Source organism: Culex pipiens, chromosome 1 (genome assembly GCF_016801865.2).
Source record: "Culex pipiens pallens isolate TS chromosome 1, TS_CPP_V2, whole genome shotgun sequence".
Lineage (NCBI taxonomy): Eukaryota > Metazoa > Arthropoda > Insecta > Diptera > Culicidae > Culex > Culex pipiens.
Genome location: NC_068937.1, coordinates 56,086,148 through 56,109,600, shown reverse-complemented (window position 1 = coordinate 56,109,600; position 23,453 = coordinate 56,086,148). Strand labels below are relative to the sequence as shown.

The window sequence follows — 23,453 nt, the reverse complement described above, 5'->3', positions numbered from 1 at the left end:
GCAAACTTCCTTTCTCCTTCAGAGTCGCTGCAACGACGATGAAGTACGTCACAGACTTTGGACAAAGGACTAGGAACTGGGCTTGCCACGTGGTTTGGCACACTATGCAACTATTTTGTAGAATAATTTTGTTGAATTTGACACCTTTGGACGTTTTTCTCCTTCAATTTTCGGGCAGGGAATAACAAAACGGAGGCCATTTCAATGACAAGTCCTGTTAAAATATCTAATTGTGTAATCAGAAAATCATGATCATCGGTAATGAGAAGAAAAAAATGTTATTGAACAGATCTTATGAGAGAGTAAGACAACAACAACTTAAAGTATGGAATATAATTCATTCATGTAATATTCCAATTATGTATTATTATTAGTTTTATTAAAGACACTTTACCATTGCAATGGCATTCGTGTCGCAATTCGCAATTCGCAATTTTCAGTGTAAGAACGGGCCTTGACCGATCTTATGCACTAGGTTCCCGACGAACACGCACTGCCCTTACACCTACATCTCACCCTTGCTCTGAGTCAGTACGAGCAGCACGCTAGAACACGCTTTGAGTGTTCGTGCCAGGCATGCACACCTTCTTTTCCGGTTACGCATTTTAACTCGGCCGGGGGTGGTACATTACGTAGGGTTTGATGTAAGTATAAGCGCCTAACCATTTAATGTGTGCCTAACAACTTTTATACAGCAAAAACTGTTTTATTTTTAGTTTGAATTCAAAAACTAGTTGTTATTTTACTGTGTATTGTTTTCTCCTGAGATATTCCCTAATGTTAAGTCGTGTTTATCTGTTGCTATTTCTTTTGTCGCGGTGTTTTGTTACAATTTTTGGTCCTAAGCATGTTATTAAAGTTTACCAAAAGTACAATAGTAATGTTTGTGTTAATCCTTTAATCATTCCATAAATTGAGTAAGGGCTCCAACCTTGCTTAAGAAAAAGGTGAAGTTTCAAAACAATGGACAGTGAAGGAAATATACTATGTAAAGAATCAAAAGTAAAAGAAAGATAGTGATTTATGAAGTAGATAAAGAAATTAACAATAGTTAATAAATAGAGATAACAAACAAGCTTAGATTGTATTGAGAGCAATTTACAGGGAAGATGAGAAATTATTCAAATAGATAAATAAAGAAAAGGCATATGATAAACAAAATTGACATCGCTGCCAAATTAAGGGAAAGCAGACAGTTTTTTTACAGCAGCATCAATTGGTAAAAAGAGTGGAAAGGCGTTGAGAAATAAGAGAATCAAATAAGTAAAATCGAAATCAAACGGAGAATAGTAAGCAGAAGCCGTTTTAGAAAATCAGTGAAACAAAATAAACAGAAGATAGCTGATAGCTGGAATGGAAAGAAGAGAAACCCCGTTCTGCGATGCTCAGGTACATCCACAGCAGTTGACTCAACATACTGCGAATCAAAACAATACCGTCTACAATCACAAATTACTTCCCTTTCCCACATTGACGCGCCCCTTTCTTTTAGCCGCCTCTACTCTGACCCTCGCTGGTCAAAGGTTTACGAGTCGTTTCCACAGGCCACCAGCTAGGTTACACCTTGTCATCATGATGACTAAACCAAGCCAACGTGGAGGTAAGAAAATAGGACACTTGCAAGGAACCAGAGCCATGCTGTTTTGTCCAAACAGCACTACGGATGTAGTTGGGCTCTTTCCGGGATGTTCCTCGCCTAGGTGTGTCAACCGACGAGTATCATCAGTATCATGCACCCTTGGCCTGCTGCAATGGCATTCGTGTCGTAGTAATATTCCAATGTTTAAAAAAACAATCATTAGTCATAACCTAATTTTTAAATATTTTTTATTGATGAATTTAAAATCAACTATGAGAAAATGTTGACCAATTTTCCATAACCCAACGTGTTATATATTTTTTTTTTTATTTTGCTATGTATTTTTCAGATCTATGCGAGAATTTTGGCCAATTTTGTCATGAACATTATTTTGGCCATGAAATGTGAACCCTAAAGAAATCAACAATTTGTTTGAAATGTTTCAAGTGTCCATAATCCAATTTGTAATTATTTTTATTATTTTGCAAAATATGGCCAGAACTATTGGAACATTTTGTCAAATTTTGTCAAGGACGTTATTTTGGCCATGAAATGTAGTCTTTGTACCAAAATTTTTTTTATAAGTGAAAATTTTGAAGGTTAATTCTTTTAATTATTTATATTTGAATATTCTTTTTATTATTGCTATATCAATAATTGAAAAAAAAAAACAAATCCAACAGTTTGATCCAAAATGTTGTGCATAACGATTTTTTTTTTTCATTTTATGAGCTTTCAAATATTTTGGTTATTTGCTCACTTTGATATTTTGCCTGGTCTCTGTCAAATTTTATTTATTTTCAAATGTTGAACAAAATTCAAGACAAAATTAGTAAACCGTCAGCCAATGTTAACCCTCAACAACCCAACCCCGCCTTTAGACGGGCTTCGATTTGAAAAATCGCCAAAAATCAATTTTTCAACTTATTTTTGATTTGATGTGAAGGAATAACTCTTAAAATTTTAGATAATTTAAGGGTTGGAATTTTTACTTTTTTTATGTGACTTGTCCAATAATTTAAAAAATGTATTTTTTTAGGGGTCAATTTAGGCTGTGTTTTTTTTACTAACATTTCCTACATTTTAACCCCTTCCCATCCAGAGCTTAATCGAGATTTTTTACGTTTTTCTACATAACTCGTAACTTAATCGACCGAATTGGATGAAATTTTAATGGTTATAAGTTAACATTCAATATAAACTAATGAACCAGGTTGAAAAAATGATAGGTTGCAGAGAAATTTAATTTTGAAAATTGAAATTAGTGGTGCTCTGGAGCGTTAGAGGGTTAAGTAAAAGAAGTATGCAGTAATTTTTGTAGTGTTCCAGACTATGCCTCAACGCATTTTCTACAATTGAAATGATAATGGTGCCATTCTATAGCAGAAAATGTGAAGAAAAACAAGCAAAAATTGAAAAAGTTGCTGCGAAAACATGAAAAAATAGATAGCCAATTCAATGATAGGAGGTGGTAGAATAGGCCAAATACTACCAAAAACAAACATAAACTAGACAAGATAAATGAAAATCAAAATAATAAATATGAAACAAGAAAAAAAATAAAACAAGAGAAGTGAAGTTTTTTGTAGAGCAAAAGTTGCTCAAAATGACCTTCTAAACAAGGGAAAAACAAAAATTTTAGAAATAATTTTGGCAGTAGAGGATTAACTGGTATTATTCAGCATTTGTAAATATGTAATATTCAAGTGGAAAAAAGCAAAAATATAAAAATTGTCTATTTAGCTAATGAGCAGTTCTCTACGAAATCGATCTTTTTTTATTAAATTTTTTAATCCGGCTGAAACTTTTTTGGTGAATTCGGTATGCTCAAAGAAACCATTCTGTATCATTAGTTTGTCCATATAATTTTTCATACAAATTGGGCAGCTGTCCCTACAAAAATGATATATGATAATTCAAAAATCTGTATCTTTTGAAGGATTTTTTTGATCGATTTGGTGTCTTCGGCAAAGTTGTAGGTATGGATAAGGACTACACTGAAAAAAAAGATTTTTTTTTTACTGATTTTAAATTTCACTTTTTGTTACTAAAACTTGATTTGCAAAAAAACACTATTTTTTATCTTCTGATATGTTTTAGGGGACTTTTCAAAAATTTCCAGAATGGGCAAAAAACCTTCAACCGAGTTATGAATTTTTGAATCAAAACTGATCTTTTCAAAAAACCGAAATAGGGGAACAGGAATTTGAATCCATGGAAAGATAAGTGATCTTCTACAGAGGTGAAGCACGTAACTCAGTGAGTTGAAAAATAGTTAGAAATACATCAAAATCTACGGTATTTTCCATTGAAACTTTTGAAACAAACCCTCAAGGACCTTGATTCGATTACACACAGTTGTAACTTGTTGCGAAACCCTGTCCTTCCTGCACAGACCAAACCACTGAGCCGGAATAAATCACTTCAAACTTCGTCTTGACGAAGGGGGGGTGCGACCATCCCCGAGACAGCAGAGCCATGCTGTTGAAGTCTGGTCTGGTGTTCTGCGCAGTACCGTCACTGCCATCATCATCGCGTCGTCGTCTTCACCATCGTCATAGCTGCAGCTCGCTGAGTCTGGGCTGAAGGTGGACGCGATGGAGCGAGTGAGCAAGCGGCTATCAGTCTGCTTTTTTGTTTAATTTTTTGTTCTGTTATTTCGGGCGCTCAGACCTGCAACGGCCAACAACAGAATGGCTGACGCTGCATTTTTCTTTGTTTGTGCAACCTCTCGTGCGCTAATAATAATGAAGCCGCGGCGGCGATGATAATGATTGCAGGCCGCCCCGAGAGCAGCTTCCTGACCGACCTCTTCTGGTGCATTTGAAGATTCGACCTTTTTTTCCTGCTTGTCAGGAAGTAAAAACTACCCTTTCAACAGCAATTCTAACCAAACTCTCTGCTGTGAAAACGAGCTTCTGCGAGGCCCAACTAGATATCAGCTAGCCATTTCGAGCCTGACTTGATGTCCTCCCACGCGAAGCTGTGAGCTGAACCCACTGCCCTGGGAGGGCAAGCTTCCATTTTTGGGATTATGTTGCCAAGTCGTTGATTGAGGCCGCTGGTGATGACGTGAAGATTTTTTAGGGTAACAAACCTCAATTTGAACAACTTAAAAAACATGCCTGAGTTAATTAAATATCAAGAAAATTCGATTTTTTGCCTAATTTACAATAAAGTAGTACACCCTACCCGTTGACCCTACGACCAGACAGGTTTTCCTGGCATGTGGGTAGAGCGATGGATGGTTATCTCGTGAGAATAGATCATTCTAGTGGCACACACTAGCTAGCTAGCTAGTCAGCCTTCGTTGCAAATTAGTTTTCCTTTGTGTTCAAGAGCTGACCAGCAGCAAGAAGCAGCAGGACATCAAAAGGACACTACACCCACTTGTATGCTTGAATAGAGTACAGGATAAGAACCCGGTAAGGAATATGCGTGATTTTAGCTTATAGAACCGATTTCTGCTAAAAATAGTTTGGTGGAAACCCTGTATGACTCCTTTCCGTCAACTCCCCTTCTACACCCAAAACTGGGCAGCACTCATCCGAGAGAATAATGGCCTCGAGTTGAGAGAATAGTAGTACCATTCACGGACACAGAGAACACAGCTCGAGATGGACGAGAGTTCATTTGCAAAAAAATGTTCGTCCGTCAAAACAAAAAAAAAAACAAAAAAGGGGCGACATAAACTTTGAAAAATATTTGCAACCGCCTAAACATAAATTTGTTGAAAATTTCCCGTTTCCCGGGAATTTTGTAACCCCGGGAAATTGGACGCTCTGGACTAACCCAATGACTTGACTACCTCTGCCACCACAGCTTGGTGGTTAAAGAGAGGTCAGATGTCGATGTATGACACTTGTTAGAGATTTATTCTTTTAATTAACGAATGAACATATTTGTTATGATAATGAGTGCTGGTAGCATTATTCTTTCGGTTGGCATAGGCACTGAGCCCTCAATAAATTTGAGGGAACGATTCTCTCGACTCTGAATTTTGGGTGTTCAGTCCAGACTCGATTATCCGAAGGCCTTGACAAAACTTCACTTCGGATAATCGACTCATGAAAAACAATTTTTTCGTTGTATTAGTTTTGATTCTCCTAAACTGACCCCTAAACTATTTTAAAGTGATTTAGATTTTTTTAATCCAAGATGGCGGCCAAAATGGCTTTGTTGAAATATTGAAAAAAATCATTTTTTATTGAATAGGCAATCAACCTTTCAAATTTGACTAAAATGGGATCGCAGGACTCGAATCTGATGTTAAAAGTAAGAAAATAAAAAAAAATCGAAGAAACATTTTTTTGTTTGTGATACGATTATCCGAAGTCCCATAAAAATCTTCGGATAATCGAGTCTGGACTTTATTTATTCATCTATTATATACATCAACGTGTTTTTAAAGTCCGTCTACTCTGGTTAAAGAGGTACAAAATAGTCAAACTAATAAAGTTTAATTGAGCGATGACTTCAGTTGCATAGTAGGAAAACATTATTTTAAAAAAAATCTCGTGATAACTTTTGATTAGGGCGTAACCTTGCCTGTTGATACAAAGGTTACACCTTATTAAAACATTACAACTAATTTATTTGCCTCCAAATTTCATTACAAATTTTAAACTTCATTTTTTAAAGTCATTTTTAATTTTTTGTAAAGTATTTTCAACGGTATTCAAGTAAAAAATTATTAATAGGCTTATTATTATCAAGGCTTTTTTATAATTCACAGCGGCAAGTTGAGGCGATATAACAATCGCAGGTTAGATTTTTTGGGATTACAGATATTGTTTCCTAGCGTCTGTCAGATGCAAATTTACACATTATTAGAGGTAAAATTAAACCTATATCTGACATAAAAGATGTTTTCCGTTTCAGATGTAATTTAACCACGATTTTTTGCCTTCCTCACCTCACTGAGGCAACGCTATAAAATCACTCAAAAAATGAACTTCTTAAATACGACTCCTAGATATACCTTCACGTATACCTATCGAATTCTTCGAACCTATCAAATTCTGAACAAATGTCTGTGGGGATGTGTGTAGACATGATTTTTTTTCCACACGATTATCTCAGAACTGGCTGTACCGATTTTGGCCGGATCAGCCTTTTTCTGTTCGTTTTGGGGTCCCCTAAGACCCTATTAAATTTTATTCTGTTTAGTGAAGTACTTTTAAAGTTATGCCAAGAAAAAGTTTTTTTGTAGCTACAAAAAAGGGTGATTTTTGCATAACCTCAAAGGTTGGGTCTTTTTGCTTTTTTGACTTTTTGACCACGCGAGGGATTGGCAGCCACACCCCCTTGCATGCGTATCGCCCGGTTGCCACATCGCTTAAGCAGTGTCTGCGTCTCTTCTGGAAAAAATCTGTATTAATTATGTTGCTGCATCATTTTGTCTCGACAAAGATTATGAAATATATAACTCATGAGACTTTTCACCTTTATTTTGAAGAGTTGGTAAAAAAAAGAATTGAAAATTGCTGTTCAAGTAAAATCAATAAATTAAAAATAAACAAATGAAAAAAAAATTAAAAAACTCTTAAATTAATTTGTAAATACCACCTAAAATACAACATGAATGCGAGGAAGGCACCAACCACCTTAAGGTGGATTAAGTAACATTTTTTACTGTGCATCTGATCTCATTGTGAGTTACCAGATCCACAAACTCTATGACTTATTAGAAAGTTATTTCAATTTATGTACTTTATTTATGGGTCGCGTGATGAAAAATATATCGTTTTCACTCCTAAGTGTTCATGACTTATGATAGGGTTGTCAGATACTCTTGACATATTCTTGTTGTCCTTTTCTTTAGAAAAATACTCTGAGTAATGCAATTTATGCCATAATTCTCATCCTCTAAAAAACAATTAAATACCAAGTTATAGGGGAACAGCATCTAATTCCAGCGTGCATCTAATGTTGCCATATCAGCACTTTGACATTCATTTACAGCTCATTAAATGCGTTTTCAACTGATATCAATAAGAAGTGGGCAAGCAAGTTTCTATCAAAAGTTTTGCAAAATTAGTTGTTTAAATAGTGAAAATCAGCAAATTGGATGTAGTTAGGAACGAGTGCTTAACATGAAAAACATACGAGAATTTACCCTCTTTTGTGAAAAGTAATTATTTGAAAACCCATTAACTGCTTCACTTATGCACAGACATCCTCCTCAACTCAAAGTTTGCATGACAAAAAAAATATCTCGCAGCAATACAGCTCCAAAGTGCAATCCAGGAATAAAATGTTGCTCCCCAGAGCGACTTGGGTTTGTTTTTTTTCGATTCATGAGTTCAAACGACGACACACTACACTGCCAGCTGCAGTTGAGGCCTGGCCCGATGGCGATGTTATTGCTAAGCACGTTCAAAACAAAGAGAAATACGCACACACACACACACACTCCTAACCGCAAGTGGAGATATTGGGGCGCGTTGAGTAGCAGCCCCAACTCTGCCCTTTTGCGGTGGTGTGCGTGCGTGTCAGTGTGACACACACCCACACATACCCAGGTAAAAACCAGGCAGACTGGCCAAACCCTATTTTCGCAGGCTCGATCCCTTTTCCAGCTGATGTGCGATGTGACGATGTGTGTGTGTGGATGTGGATGGTGACTGTTTGCAAAACAAAGTAGGTATATTTTTCTCTCTGTTCACACTTTCAAAGTGGTCGTAAACGGGTTCAATCTTTCACCAATACAGATTGCATTGAAAAAAAAAATACACACAAAACTTCTTACATTGTAGCACTGATTTTTCTTTTCGCTTGCAGTAATTTGATGCAACTTTCAACAAGCATAAAGAACGGAAATCTGTCAAACGATGAGCAATACCACTGGGTTTGAGTGTGTTTTTAATACAAATCACTGATAAATTGGTTCGTTTGAATTTTCATTTATTAAGCGAATGGTTGTTTGGGGTGTTTTTGAACAGGTTTGTTGCTGTTTTCAGATGGCTGACTCGTAAAAAAATGTGAAACTTTGTTGCACTTGTGCACTGTGCAGTAAAAATTGGTAGTAAAGATCAGTTCACACAGATATGGCTGCTCAATGTAGCGTTTTTGGTGTTTTGCAGAAAATTACCATTCAATTACCTATCTCGATTAAATGGTCTTCAAATAAATATAGAATGATTAGTTTTTTATTTTACCCAGTCGGCTTGGGTTTGATCCCAGACGGTCCCGGTGGCACTTTTCGAGACGAAATTTGTCTGACCACGTCTTCCGTCGGATGAGGAAATAAATGTTGGCCCCGGTCTAACCTAGAGGGTTAGGTCGTTAGCTCAATCCAGGTGTAGGAGTCGTCTCCCTGGTTCCTGCCTCGGTGGAGTCGCTGGTAGGCACACGGAGAAAAAAGAGTTCCCAAAATGGTGAATAAGCGTTCATGAAAATGGGACCACAACCACAAACTAAGTGTTCAAATCCCATGATATGTTTTTGGAACTCTTTTTTCTCCGTGCATTTGGATTAACAATCCAAAGGTCGTCAGTTCGAATCCCGGGGTGGATGGAAGCTAATGTGTAAAAAAAAGTTTGCAGTTGCCTCGACAACCAAACCTTCGAACACCTAGTTTCGAGTAGGAATCTCCTAGTTTCGAGTAGGAGAACGCCAAGGCAATGCTGTAGAGCGAATAATTTGATTTTATTTTTTAGTTATTTACAATTTTGAGGGCGATATGAAAATATCCACTCCGATTATGTTTGTAGCGCTAGAAGTTGTTTTTTTTATATGATAAAAAAAAGTTGAGGATACGCCTAAGCAGGCGTTAAGATGTTGAAAAATGTTTGTCAAATTTTGCACGGTTCCTATCGTTCTACTTTGAATAGGGGGTTCTCAAATCCTCGATAAAATGCATCATCATTTGGAGATGATGACTGATGAAGATAAACACATTTCAAATTTTTAATTAGTTTAGAATACTTTCGGTAGATGAAACAGCAGAATATTAAAAAATTCAAATCAAATTTTAGTTATATTTGAACTATTTTTTTCTATTTTCTCAATTATCTAAAAATATTAAAAACGAGCTGTCCTGACAAACTTCATCTTGCAAAAAGCAGACAAAAATTGTTGCTTTTTCCAAAGTTTCATAATAAGTTGCGATTTCAATCTATGTGACAGTAGGCCGTCCCAAAAAAAATGAAAAGTTGTCAAATCTTCGATGCTCACCCCTAGAATGATAGATTAAGATGTCAGGAACAATGTTTTCATACAACAAAAAATTTCCAAAAATGGTTTACAACTCGCGCGCGGAGCTCGAATAAAAAAGTGTACTAAATGTAGAATCTTCACGCTCCTAACACACATCCGTTCCATGCTGCAATTTAATCACAACTGACGTTTGACATTTACTCTCTCGCTCATGTTCGTTCGTTCGTCTGACACATCTCTCCACTTACACGCTGAACTTGGTTTACTCATTTTATGTGTAGATGCTACACTTGGAACTACTCATAACTCTACATCTCTCTCCTTGTCCGATGAAAATAAGCGAGAAAAAAAAATCTCCCTCTGATTCAACTGTCTTTAGAAAGTCTTAGAACCCTAATTCCAGCATTGACCCATTTTTCATTCGTTTTATTTAACAGTATGAATTAAGGATGATTCTTCAATTCCTACATAATACATTCTCCATGGAGCATGCTGATAACAATATTTAATCCCTATTTGTGAAGCAGATTCATTTTAATACGGTACGCTAGAGCTCCATAGTTTCCTCTACCCCTTACGGAGCAATCTTGTGAGATTAACTATTTCAATGACCCTTTCGCGTGGAGCAAGCAAACGGACTCACAATCCAGTGGTCGCCGGTTCATACTCCGCGGCGTGTGCCCAACAATTCTAAGTGTAAATATGGGTATTCAGGGGTATGGGTCAACAATCAAGCCGTATCCATCAAAACAAGACGTTTCCTAAATTTATCTGAAATCCCTTAAGCAAGCCAATGAAAACATCCTAATCAAGACATCCAACTTTCAAATATGAGAATCATAGCATTACAGCGGAACAAATTTTGTCAACCATTTGATCTTAACTTCAACAATTCACTATCACCTCTTCTGGAGCAAAATGAATGTTATGATCGCTCGTCCCACATATTCAGTATTCACTGCCGATATATCTTCACCACGTCGGCGGTTAATGCGACCGGATGACGACGGAATCGAAGAACGATGGAGAACAGGTCGTTCTGGACGGTCGGTCCCAACTTCAACACATCGTTCAGGGAGTACTTGTCGGCCTTGGCGCTGGCGTCGAAAACCACTCGCAGCTTCGTGGACGAACTGGACGGTTTGAGCACAGCGTGGTGCGGCAGGTAGTACTTAGGCACTTCTGGTGGGTCTTGTTGTTCATAAATCTCCTTGCAGTGACCCAGTGCCTCGTACTCTTCGACGAACGCCGTGTACTGTTCTCGGAGTTCCGGGTTGCGCGACAGACGGCGCTCCAGCAGGTTGAATCTTCTCAACGCCTGGACTCGGTTGTCGCCCAGCTCAAGAACCGTGTCCTTGAACGGCAACTGGACGACGAAGCGGCCACTTTTGTCGCGGCCGTGAGTGCCGCGAAAGTGCTCTTCCACTTCCTGTTCTTCGTTGGTTTGCAACTGCTTGTCGGCTAGTTCTTCGACCAGCCAGAACTTCTCGATTGCGTTGTTCAGATGATCCTTCAGCGTGATGTTCGAGTGGACGACTTGGCAACTCAGCTGCTGGAACGGGTCGTACACGCCAGTCACGATCCAGCCCAGATCGGTTTCACGCAGAGTCACGGTGCCGTTCGCCAATTTCACTCGATCCGTTCGCAGCAAGTTCCACACGTAGTTCGACGCCATGACCAGGTCGATCTCGTGCGGCTCGCTGAACTTCGGGTCTGCCAGGAACACGTCGCTCGGGATGTGCCAGGCAGCTGTCTCGATTCTCGCCGACGGGATCCGTCTCGTGGGGTTGTCCGAAATCAGACACGAGATGTTGTCTTGGAACTGACAGTACCTTGACGAGAAGGTAAGGTTGACTCCCTTCTTTGCTTGCGTCTTCACTGCGTTGGCTCCAATGACCGTCACGTTACACTTTTCGAAGGATAGGCCGAGGGTTCGAGCCATCGCCTTATTTACGATTGAACTCTTTTAGACAACACATGTAGGCAGCGCCAGAACCTATTCTTATTAATATAAGCACCTCACTTCTCTACTCTCTTCCAACAAAAAAAGATATACATTAACAGAATAAACTTGCAGTTGACTTCCATAATCATACACCTCTTAAAGCTTCCTCAAAAGTTCAGTTATCAATCAGCCGTGAGCAAAATAGTCTTGATCTTATTAGATTAAGGACTCGGCTGATAATCAATAAAAGAGTACAAAGAAAGCACAATTAGCACACGAGAACCAAAACCTTCAGTTCATATCGAGACCTTCTTCCGTCCTTCCGGCTGCTATCATCTCAAGCTGTTCACGGAAATCTCTCAGAGATTCAATCGGAACATCCTTAGCACTCCAGTTAACCTTCATTTGCTATCAACTGTCTTCAACAGTTTATCGAACATATTTCATGCCTCTACAGTAACATAATTGCATACACAATTGTTAAATGCTCTTTTCCTTTCAAGAGACAAAACGAACAAATAACCTCCTCAGTCTTTACGTCCAGAAGACACTCTCTTCGACCAAATCAACACCACAATCTTCCGTTACAGATCCATTCGATCACCTCGTCGGGCCCCATCCAAACATTGATCTCACTATGGAGTTTTCCATTGGTCAACGCGAGTTTCACTCGGTGCAACTTCCAAAATGGCTAGAATATTCAAAGTCAGCCCTTCTATCATAAACACCGTCCATACATCAAATGTTCCGTCTCCACTGTCTCAATGACAACCTATAAATGTCACGACAATCCCACAAAAGTTATGCTTTACATTTCATAAGAACTCGCAAATATACAAATAAGGTCCGGCTCTATGCTGAAACAAAATAACAGCCAAACCCAATCCAACTCGATTTCTGTAATCTTGCATAATCACTTAATCAACCTCACCTCGCACAACTGTCAGCCAACAAAATTTTTCGTGTCGGAACAATACGATCACATGTTACAAAACTATCTTGATTTCTGTCCTACCTTGTTACCTCAAAGTATTGTAAAGAGCTGTCAAACTTCTTGCGCATTTTGTGAGATGAGAACTCACGTCATCGATCACACCTTCAACGAATTCATCCTCTCATCTGTTCGGAATCCCAACCAGGGATCGATTCGACCAACTCAGCAGATCCCCTTTTCGGCCTTCCCACGAGCAACTGTTAAAACTGAACAACAAATGTTTTACGCCTTTTTTTATTGTGTCCTTCCCTCCGCCTTCAACCGATTGCGCTTCTGCCTCTCTGGATTTGGCGCTTCGGGCTTCAACCGGTCCCGCTCTTTTGTTTGGGTGGCGCTTCGGGCTTCAACCGGTCCCGCTCTTTTGTTTGGGTGGCGCTTCGGGCTTCAACCGGTCCCGCTCTTTTATTTGGGTGGCGCTTCGGGCTTCATCCGGTCCCGCTCTTTTGTTTGGGTGGCGCTTCGGGCTTCAACCGGTCCCGCTCTTTTGTTTGGGTGGCGCTTCGGGCTTCAACCGGTCTCGCTCTTTTATTTACTCACAAACAGCAAAACAACAACACTAAACTCAAACTTCAGATTGATCATCAAATACATCAGCGATTCTCAACGGGGGTACCGGGCCTACTTGATTTACATGGCAGGGGGTACCGGCCTAGAAGAAGGTTGAGAATCGCTGAAATACATCTTTCAAGCGGCCTCGCAACTCTTACCCGGTGCACCATTGGCATGTTTGCTCTCCTCACCTCACCCGGATCAAAACATATCTCAGGTCATCCGCTGACCAGAAACGCAAAAGCAAAAAAATCGCAACAACAAACAAATTTTATCGTACCGGCTGCGCCAATTGTAGAATCTTCACTCTCCTAACACACATCCGTTCCATGCTGCAATTTAATCACAACTGACGTTTGACATTTACTCTCTCGCTCATGTTCGTTCGTTCGTCTGACACATCTCTCCACTTACACGCTGAACTTGGTTTACTCATTTTATGTGTAGATGCTACACTTGGAACTACTCATAACTCTACACTAAAGTCATTCAAATTTGGTCGCCTTGGGCTTCAAGTTATAGTTTAATGTCCCCTGAACAAATTTCTGTTCAGACATAGGCCATAAAAGCTTGCAGGGCGTTTTAGGAAGAGAAATTTGTATTTTTTAGCCAAAATTTTTCAAAATTCACCTCCCAAAACAATCCAAAAAATTTTGCAGCCAAAACTAATGCATTAAGCTTATAGGAAATTTTACGGAGATCATTTTGCTTTTTTACCATTCAATTTAAGTCCACGCAAAGCCGAGATATTTAGTGAACAAAAAGTGAGGAATTTTGAAAATTCTTGGTATATAAGCGTTTTTAGCATAAAGCGTTGGCTACTATGATTACAAACGGGAAGGCATATATTTTGGATATTTTTATTTTGCTCGCTCAAAAACGATATTTGTTAAAAACATTTCATGAAAAAAACATGAGATTTTCTCACAATGGGGACGGCCTAGTGTGACAGTCTAATTTAAAGATATTAGGTAAATAGGAAAAAATGCGTGACCGGGGAGAGTTTGAATACACTCAACCTCCGGTGTTTGGTCACTTTTTCGTTTGACACTTTTTTAGTTTATACCCCGTTGGTTAGTCAAAGTCAGGTTGATTTCGGCTGAAACAGATTTGGAACTATAACATGTGAAGGGAAAATGTACCGATTTTATTTCGGATTACTAGGGGAAATATACCCTTTATTGGTCCACTTCTATTACACTGACCAACAAAAATTGACAAAAATGACAGCGCAGGTTATACTCGAGGGGAAGTATTAGGTTTGAGGTCCTCAGAAACACGTACACTTTGATTGTTTCAAAAATATTAGGGCAGGGCTGAATGATTTTTCTCCAAAGTTTGTATGGAAAATTAGGGCGATTCGTCGCTGTTGCACATAAGCACTAATTCTTTATATAAACTTTGGAGAGAACCCATTCGGCCTTGCCTATTTTTTTTTTTTTGGAAATTCAATTTGTACGTGTTTCTGGGGACCTCAAACTTAAGGTGAGCCTGCGCAGAAATTTTGTTGGTCGGTGTTATCGGCCTATCTGCAACATGAATTACATACAGCTTTCATAATGTGTTTTTGACTACACATTACTCATATAATATGTGAGTAATAAACAGCTCAAATAAAACTGAACAAGCAAGTCTCTTGCTAAATTATAAATGATGTATTTTTTTACTTTCAGACATTCAAAAGTACTTTAAAAGAGCAGAATTGGCTTGGTTACCGAAGCCCTGTCTAACCGTATTTAACTTTTATCAAATTTGTCGGACCTTGATGTACAGTAGTTTAAAACACAGTTGTTTTAAAGGTGTCGAAATACTTATGTCAGAAAATCTGTAACCTTATTCTACTCTCAACTAGTTGAATCTTTCCTGGTCTGATTTCCTCAAATCTTTGAATCGAACCTCCTTTATTTTGTATGTTGACAAGCCCATCATACCATCCTTCTGGTGGCTTCTCCAAACCTCCAGCCGAACCCACCAACTAAACCGTGCCCCGTGATCCGTGAAGGTTTGTTTTGGTCATATCCAACAGCAACAAAACTGCGACTGCCTTAGTTTGGCTGGCCCACTGGCGATCCACCACAAACAGCAGTCCAGCCCCGTTACTTCGCCATCCTCGTCGTCGTCATGTTTTCGTCTCTTTGTTTTGCCAGGCCTAGTCCGTTCGCTCGCGTTACTACATGCACACAGTTTTCAGCTGGTTTTCACTTTGCACACTCACACCTCAATACCCCCCCCCCCCCCTCCTTTGTTAAGCCTTCTCCATCGCGTTATTTTCCACCATACGCAGTTCAGAAGGTGTTCCGTGATGGAACCTCTGGTTGCATGAGAAGGGTGGGAGGAGGAGGGGGGGTTCTAACAAACAACAGTTTAGTCAATGTTTTGCTCACCACAGTGCCAAACATCTTGGATGTGTTGGTGCCATCGCGGTACCAATACCAGGGTTGTTACGGGAGAGTCGAAAAAAAATCCGCGCCAAATCCGCGCCGACCTAAATTCCGAAACCGCGCGAAATCCGCGCCATATAAAAAAATATCGCGATCAACATTAAAGAAATTTTATTTTTTAATGAGGAAAAACTAATACAGAAAGTATTTGATAAAAAAAAACTCGGTTTATGTTTAAAAGCTCCAAAAGAATGAAAACAATAAATCCATTTTTAAAAATACCTAAAGAGACGGTAGAAGCAAAGGTCATGAAAAAATCTTCAAAATAGAAAATACAATATTTAAAAACTTAAAAATTTAACTTCAAAAATATAAGCTCAAAAATAAATCCAAATCTAAAATTATAAGTAGATAAAATTTTAAATTTCGATAGTCTAAAAATTCAAAATCTACGAACTTTTATACAGTTTTCAATCCAGAATCCTCGCTAAAATTTCACTACGAAAGAAATTTAATTTCCGATATTTAAAATATTGTCTTCTCATCATTTCAAAATCTCTAACAGAAAAAATGACTTCAAAAATTGTGGCATTCAAGAATTTAAGAATTTAATTAAAAGCTTAAGAATACTAAAATTAGATTTTTTTTTGTTGTTTTCTATATTGTTTTGAATTTGTTATTTTTTAGTTTTTAAATTTCAACTTTTTAATTTTGATTTTTTTAATCTTCAAATTTTTGGTATTTTGAATTTCAGATTTCTAAAATTTTGAATTTAGAAATTTCAGATTTTTTAAATTGAAATTTTAGAAATTTCGAACAAAAATTAATATGTATTTTGATTTTTTTTTTGTTAAAATCGAAAGAACTTCAAAATTTTAATGAAAATAAAAGTCAAAGCAACTAAAAACAATCTAAAACGCATTTTCTGCATGTTTGTCAATACTTAGGTATTTTGGAAACTAATGATTGCAAAACAACTGGACAGGTGTATAATGCATTTTTAAACACTTTTTTCATTCAAATGTTCAAATCGTGGCTCGTAAATTCAATTTTAATTTCCCATTTTTTTTTGCCTCCCCCCTCGACTTTGGTCAGAGTTGAGGGACATAAACTTCAAAAAATAATTGCAACGGCCTAAAAAGTATTAAAACAAAAAAAAGTTTCGATTGTTTGAATTTCAGAAGCTTTGAATGTTCTGATCTTTTTATTTTCGCCAAGAATGTTAAAATCTTGAAAAAAAAATATTTCTACGATTAAATTCCATCTAAAATTTTAAAGTGGAGGTCAGCTTCTGTTACGTTCAATCAAGCTCATATTTGGCGCCCACCAGAACAAGCCCCAAAAATAGTTTTTGTTACACATTCTAATTTCTATATCTTCGGGAAAAGTTTGTAATATTTGATTTACAACGTTAAAAATTTAATAAATTCAGTATAAAATTAAAAATAAATAAGGTTCAAAATCATTACTCAAAACTTGAAAAACTCAAAACTCAAAGAAATGAAATATTCAGAGCCGGAGATGTTAAGAAATGACAAGAAACATATAAAAAATAATTTCTACATAATCTTCATCTTCATTTTTCCACGTTTCGTACTAAGAAAATACAAACAAACATTTTCAGAAGAAAATTCAATTAATAAAAAATATGAAATTCTTGCACTCAAAGGAAAAAACAAATTATCGTAATTCCTGACAATATTTTTCTTAATAACTTGAAAGAAATTCTATCTCTCTCAATTAATTTATTTATCAAAATTGCCATCCGCGCGAAATCCGCGCCTGAGCAAAATTAGCCAGCAAATCCGCGCCAGATCCGCGCTATCCGCGCGAAACGCGCCATCCGCGCGATCCGCGCCGTCCGTAACAACCCTGCAATACAGAGAGCTTGGAATGTCTTGGTGTTGGTACCATGGGGCTGACGGAGGAAAAAAATCGACGACTTGGAAAAAACAGATTGGATGAAGGACAAAGAGACGATAAGTGGGGCCCCAGAAATGAAAATTTGGGTAGCTTTTCCACTTACTGAATTCCCTTATCTCCTATTGATTCTCAATGAGAACGTCACAATGTCGATTTCCTGCAACAGGGGGTGGATGGGCCCTGTGGTGAAATTTCCCCCTGACTGTAGATGGAAAAATACCACCCTCTCTGAAGCCATTTTTGTGCAAAATCTCAATTTAAGCTAAAAATAGAGCAAATGGTCGAAGCTTAATACTCACTCTTACTGTGCACTCAATATTCATATTTTTTCTCTGTTGTTTTGAAGAAAAAAGCAGCGAAAAAAGATGAAATTGATCAAAACAAAAACTGCGTCATCGTTTTTGTTCAGGGTTGATTTTTGGTTCCTCGCGAAGAAAAGCGTTTGCGTTGTTTCCGTTCCCTGGAACACTTTCTGCTCTTCCTTACTCGCGCGAGGGGGGGCGGATCACACCACTTTTCCTGCAAACTCTCCAGGAAAAACTGTAATGGCGATTTTCTGCTAATCCACTTTTCTTTCTCTTGGCGTCAAGGGCACCTCCCTTCTGCTGTTGATTTTTTCGTTTTCTTCCTGGGCCACTTCTCTACACCACAAACACCACTCTCTTGGCTACACTCTGGGATCGATCCTTAAGGAACCACCCGAGGGAGGGGGGGAGCACTTCCTGTTTCGGTTCAGGACGCCCACGGAAGTGCCTTCGCAGCAGAAGTGGCCTCTACACTTTTGCTTAGGATATATATGAAAACTTTCTGGACAAAAGAGAGACACACAAACGCAATCCAACTGTATGCCGTGACTGTGAAGACTTCTTTACTGCTCTGTTGAACAAACGTCTCTGGCAGCAGTTCTACTGCTTACTCTCTGCTTAACGCTTCCTCCTCCGTGAATGTTCCTCTCTCACTTTGTGTTCCTCGCTCTTCATCACCTCTCGCTCTCGCTGTTGCATCCATTCAACACAAAATACACAAAATATTGCAACAAACACACGCACACTCGCACACTTTACCAATCGATTCGCTGTTCTCTCTCTCAAAATACAAAACACTCACACTTGCCCACGTGATGATTTATCACTTGCTCTCTTTGAATTCAAAATTATCATACGCTGTGAAGAAATTATGTTTAGCGAAAAAAATATAATTAAATTATTAAATAATTAATTTTATTTAATTTTTCCTGTTGAGAAGAACAACCCTATAGAACCATCGAGTCGACCTAGTCGGCTAAACCCTTTCGACCTAACGGGCGCGGCTGTCAGATTTTCCAACAACAACAACATGGTGCTTGTATCGTTTGTCTCAACAAAACACGTGCTGAATAGGGACTCTAAATTCTTCAGTTTTCAATTCAATTCAATTCAATTCAATTCGGTTTTATTGGTGAATAATCATGATACAATAAATTCTTTTGCAATTCATAACAGAGTTTTGGAATTCTTCAGTTTTATTTTAGATTAAACTGCTCGTATTTCGATTTGATTTGGTCCGTAGAAGATCAAAAGGTGAACAAACTGAAAGTGTTTGAGAAGCAATTGTTTTAGTAATTTTTGTAATTTGTTGTTTTATAGAGCTTTATGACGTTTCGCGTACGCACACTAGCGCACCATTTGATTTTGCTGGCCAGACAAAATTTAACCTCACTTTTTTTTTCGTGTACGTACACGCAATACATGCGCACGTAAATAACTCTATTGGGTACGATAACTTGTTAGTTTAACTATGTATCAAGTCAAGGAGGGAACTAGCCGGAAATTTACATTTGCTCCAACTGTAACCCGTTGGCAACAATTCTTAACGAAGAATTGTTTCACTTCAGTATTTTAATACCATCTTACTATCGAGCTGTCAAATCGCAACATGGAGTTAAACTTTCTGTGCAGTTGCTGTGAAGCTTACCAAGGCTTTTCAAAAAGTTTAACTCCATGTTGCACGCACACACTCTCACTTTTAATTTCTCGATAGAGAAATTAAAAGTGAGAGTGTGTGCGTGCAACATGGAGTTAAACTTTTCAAAGTGCTACGGTAATCTCCACAGCAACTTCACAGAAAGTTTAACTCCATGTTGCACACACTCTCACTTTTAATTTCTCGATAAAGTGGGATTGGGCTAACCATTCAGTGTATGCGATAACGAAGCTCACCAACAACCAACATTCGGGTGTCCCGAGAGCTCTGACTCTATTCAAGCACCCCACAACGACAGAATCCCGGAGGATGGTGCAATTTTGTTTTGGATTGGTCGGCCTAGGCACTGGAGGTCGCGTGCGCATCTGCCTACTTCCAATCGTAAAAGGACTCCCGTCGTATGCAGGAGCCTTGGAGCCATGAAAACTCCCCACGCCATCAACGCCAAGGACGCCGCTAGTCTTAAACGTTAAGGATGGTTACTAAAGCGATGACCGCAGAACCTCTGCATCTCATTCCCTGTTCAACTTTCTTTGGGTTTGGTCGTCTTTCGAGCTAGCTTAGCGCGTTTTTGACGGTGTTTTGTTAACTTTCGCCGATGGCCATGGCGGCGGCCGCGACGGTGGAGAGTGAGTGGACGGAGCACAGAGCTGAGAATGGAAGGCCGTTCTACTGGAACGCGGCCTTGAAGAAAAGTGTGTGGGAGAAACCTCCGAAGGAGGAGGAGAGAACGGGGGCGAATTTCGTACCGTGGTCAAGGCTAAGGAGGAGATCAACGTCGACGATGGCCAGGACGAGGAGAAACTGCTCAGCAACAACAAGTTCAGCCCGCTAGCGGAGGAGAGCAACAACAATGCGAACCCAGCAACAGAAAAAACCATCCCCGTGGAACCAGCATCCGGCAAGTCGGCCGGGAATAAGAAGCAGCCGCCGCTGGTGGTGAAAGAAACGTGCTTCGCCCGCCTTGCGAAGGTGATGTCGTCATGTGATGTCCAGCCGGAACACAAACTGGAGCGCCTCGTGGCGCGATGGTTAGCGGCTTCGGCTGACGACCCCTAAGTTGCTATGGGGCGCGGGTTCCTCCTGGCCTTCTATCGGATGAGGAAGTAAAACGTCGGTCCATTTGCGTAAAAGAGGTTTTGGGTGACTCACCACACAACCTTTGGACGCCTAGAAATGAGCAGAAACTTGCAACAGAGCCCACAAAAGACCCGGGGCCGTTAAAGTGGATTTCTTTGCTTTTACAAAATGACGCGGTACGGCACCAAAATTACGTGCTTCTCGAGCGACGACTTCGACACTGCAAGCCCACCTGAAGAAGAACAAGGTGCAGTTCTACACGCACAGAAAGCGCAGTGTGAGATCGCACCAGGTAGTCATGCGAGGTCTCCCGAACGTGGAACCGGATTACATCAAGGAGCTGTTCAAGACGGAACATCAGCTGGACGTCTTGGCAGTACACGCCATCTGGTGGAAGCTACCGTAGCTGTCCCAAACGTGCGCAGTTCATCCAGTCGAGGCAGCAGGCGTCCAAGCTGAAGCCGCCAGCATGGAAGAAGGACAAACAGACTCCGGCAGGTACCTGGAGCGGTACCGGAAGAGAAACATCCTCGTCCCGCAGGAAGAAGTAGCGAAAATACTTGCGCCGGCGCCGGTGCAGCCCCGAAGGAGCAACAAGGTGAACGGATGCTGTACAGCGAGTCGGAGCTGTGGGCCATTTACCGAGAATACAGAGTTCGCTTGAGGCAGTGCAGGACAACCGAGGAACAGATTGACGTGATCGCACACTTGCTGACATATGACACGAGAAAATGATCATCTAATTCAGTTACGGTTTTTTATTATTATTTATTATTTGTTGTCCTTTGATCCTCGGTCCTAACCTGGTCGCAGCACCTAAAAGGACCTAATAAAAATAAGTTGAGAAAAAAACCTCTTCATCTGAAACCGCGGACCAGACTACTGCAGCCATAAACAAGCACCCCTCTACCAGCGAAACAGTTCCAGCCTCGGAATGTGTGCGTTGAAGTTCCTCCGGCAGCGACCATCTGGCACGAGAACCAGCTGAGATACGCGGTATGAGTTCCTCAAAACATGGAATCGTGTATATTTTCTGTGTGATGGAAATCTCTGAAAAATGTTGAAAAGCGAGATTTGCACGTCCAAAAATCAAGGTTCAGTGAAGATTATTTCCAGATTGGCGCTACGTTTTAGCACAGTCGTTATATTACACAAACCATGGCACAACACATTTACTCTCACAAAATCCTAAGCAAGCTCTCTTTCTCTCTCTCTCTCTCTCTCTCTCTCTCTCTCTCTCTCTCTCTCTATTGCACCCCCTCAAACACAAAGATGCTCAATGTTTTTGTTTTCTGTTTATGTTTTTCGTTCGCCTTCACCAGCAGCAACACTCTGGAAAAAGTTTTGTTTTAGAACGTATGAGCAAACAAGAGTCACTCATTTTCGTACATGAAAACACTCCAAAACATACTCAATTTTGCCCGTTCTCACAACCACACAAATCGTATAAGCAAACAACCAACTTGGTTAACGCGAACATTCTGCGCTGATTTTTAAACATTTTACATAATCTTCCTCGGGAGGGTATATTGCTTTCAGGAAAAAGTTCATTCATATGTCCACCTGTTACTTTGTAGGCGCTGAATGATATATCTAGGATCGCTTGGACGTACCTTGACCTTTTTTCCAGGAAGCTAGATCAGCCACCTTACTCCGAAATTCGCAATTTAGATCATGGTGCACATAAAAAACGTTTGAGTTCCTTCAGAATTTGAGCATATTTAACTACTAAGTGGCTGACTGATCTTCCTTTGCACTAAAACTAACGAGACGTAATTTTTGCTCCTGATGACTATGTTGACAATGATTAAAATTTAATGTCTATTTTTCGCACCAACAGCAACCAACATTGAGTGACGACGTTCGGCACTCACTAAGGTAAGCAATTTTTGGTCGGGGATTATTTGAAAAGTTTTTTTTGTAAAAAGGTTTACTGCACACAAATTTTGTTTATGGTGAATGTTGTATAATTTTCATTTATTTTGTTTTATTGCCTTCCTCACCTTACTGAGGAAAGGCTATAAAATCACTCAAAAAACGAAATTCTTAATTCGATCTCCTAGACCCACCTTCATGTATACATATCGACTCAGAATCAAATTTTGAGCAAATGTCTGTGTGTGTGGTGGGCAGGGTTGCGAATGAGCGAGCGCTCACGGAAGGCTTGCTCGCTCCAGCTGGAGCGTGAGTTTTTATCAGGCAGCTCGTGCTCGCTCACGCTCACCGGAGCGTTTTGCGCTCACGTGAGCTGGTGAGCCAAAGTAGGTAGTTGTTTTTTTCCTGTTGAAGCATCTGCCTGTTTGAAACGAAGTTTCCAGAACTATCTCAGCACAGGCAGCAAAAACAAACAAGAAAGTGGTCGAACAAACAAAAGTATGCAATGAAGTGGATTTGGTCAGCGAACCGAAATTTACGTTCTATTTAAAATCTAGACATTTTTCGAACAATTAACAAAAAACTTAATTCATAATGTAAACATTCATTGACGTGAAGAGATGCACTATTTGTTCACAAATCAAATCCATATTTGACCATATTGTATTGCTGTTATGTACAAAAAAAAATGACAATTTATGTATGTTTTGATTATTTTGAATAATCTTTTAAACAGTTACAATCATTCATGTTCAAAAAATCATATATAACTTGTAATTGAATATTTTCAGAGGTTTGGTTGTGGAAATGTTGAATAAAATCCACTTGTTGGAAGAAGAGCCAACCTTTTTGTGGTGAAAAATATTGACAATTTATTTGATTTGAGTCAAAAGGGTTATTTCAACCATTAGCAATTTTTAGGCTAATATTTAAAAATAGAACTGTTTCAAAAATGTTACCCTATTTTCTGAAACTTCTACCAAATAAAGACTAACCTTATAGAAA

At 39.2% G+C, this 23,453-nt stretch overlaps 2 protein-coding genes across 6 annotated transcripts in view; both read right to left on the bottom strand.

Annotated features, from left to right (window-relative positions):
* Positions 1-18,537, bottom strand: part of LOC120417756 (breast carcinoma-amplified sequence 3 homolog) — a 36,878-nt gene extending 18,341 nt beyond the window's left edge. For 3 of the 5 annotated variants that reach the window (XM_039579911.2, XM_039579913.2, XM_039579915.2), the window contains exon 1: positions 17,831-18,536. The gene's annotated coding sequence lies outside the window, so the exon portion shown is untranslated. Of the gene's footprint in view, positions 1-17,830 lie in introns of all 5 variants that reach the window. The other 2 variants (XM_039579914.2, XM_039579912.2) reach the window with 2 other exon arrangements.
* On the bottom strand, positions 10,695-11,681 carry LOC120417766 (uncharacterized). The gene has a single exon (XM_039579927.1). The coding sequence runs from the start codon at positions 11,679-11,681 to the stop codon at positions 10,695-10,697; it is 987 nt and encodes a 328-aa protein (XP_039435861.1).
* Positions 18,538-23,453: the final 4,916 nt, after the last annotated feature.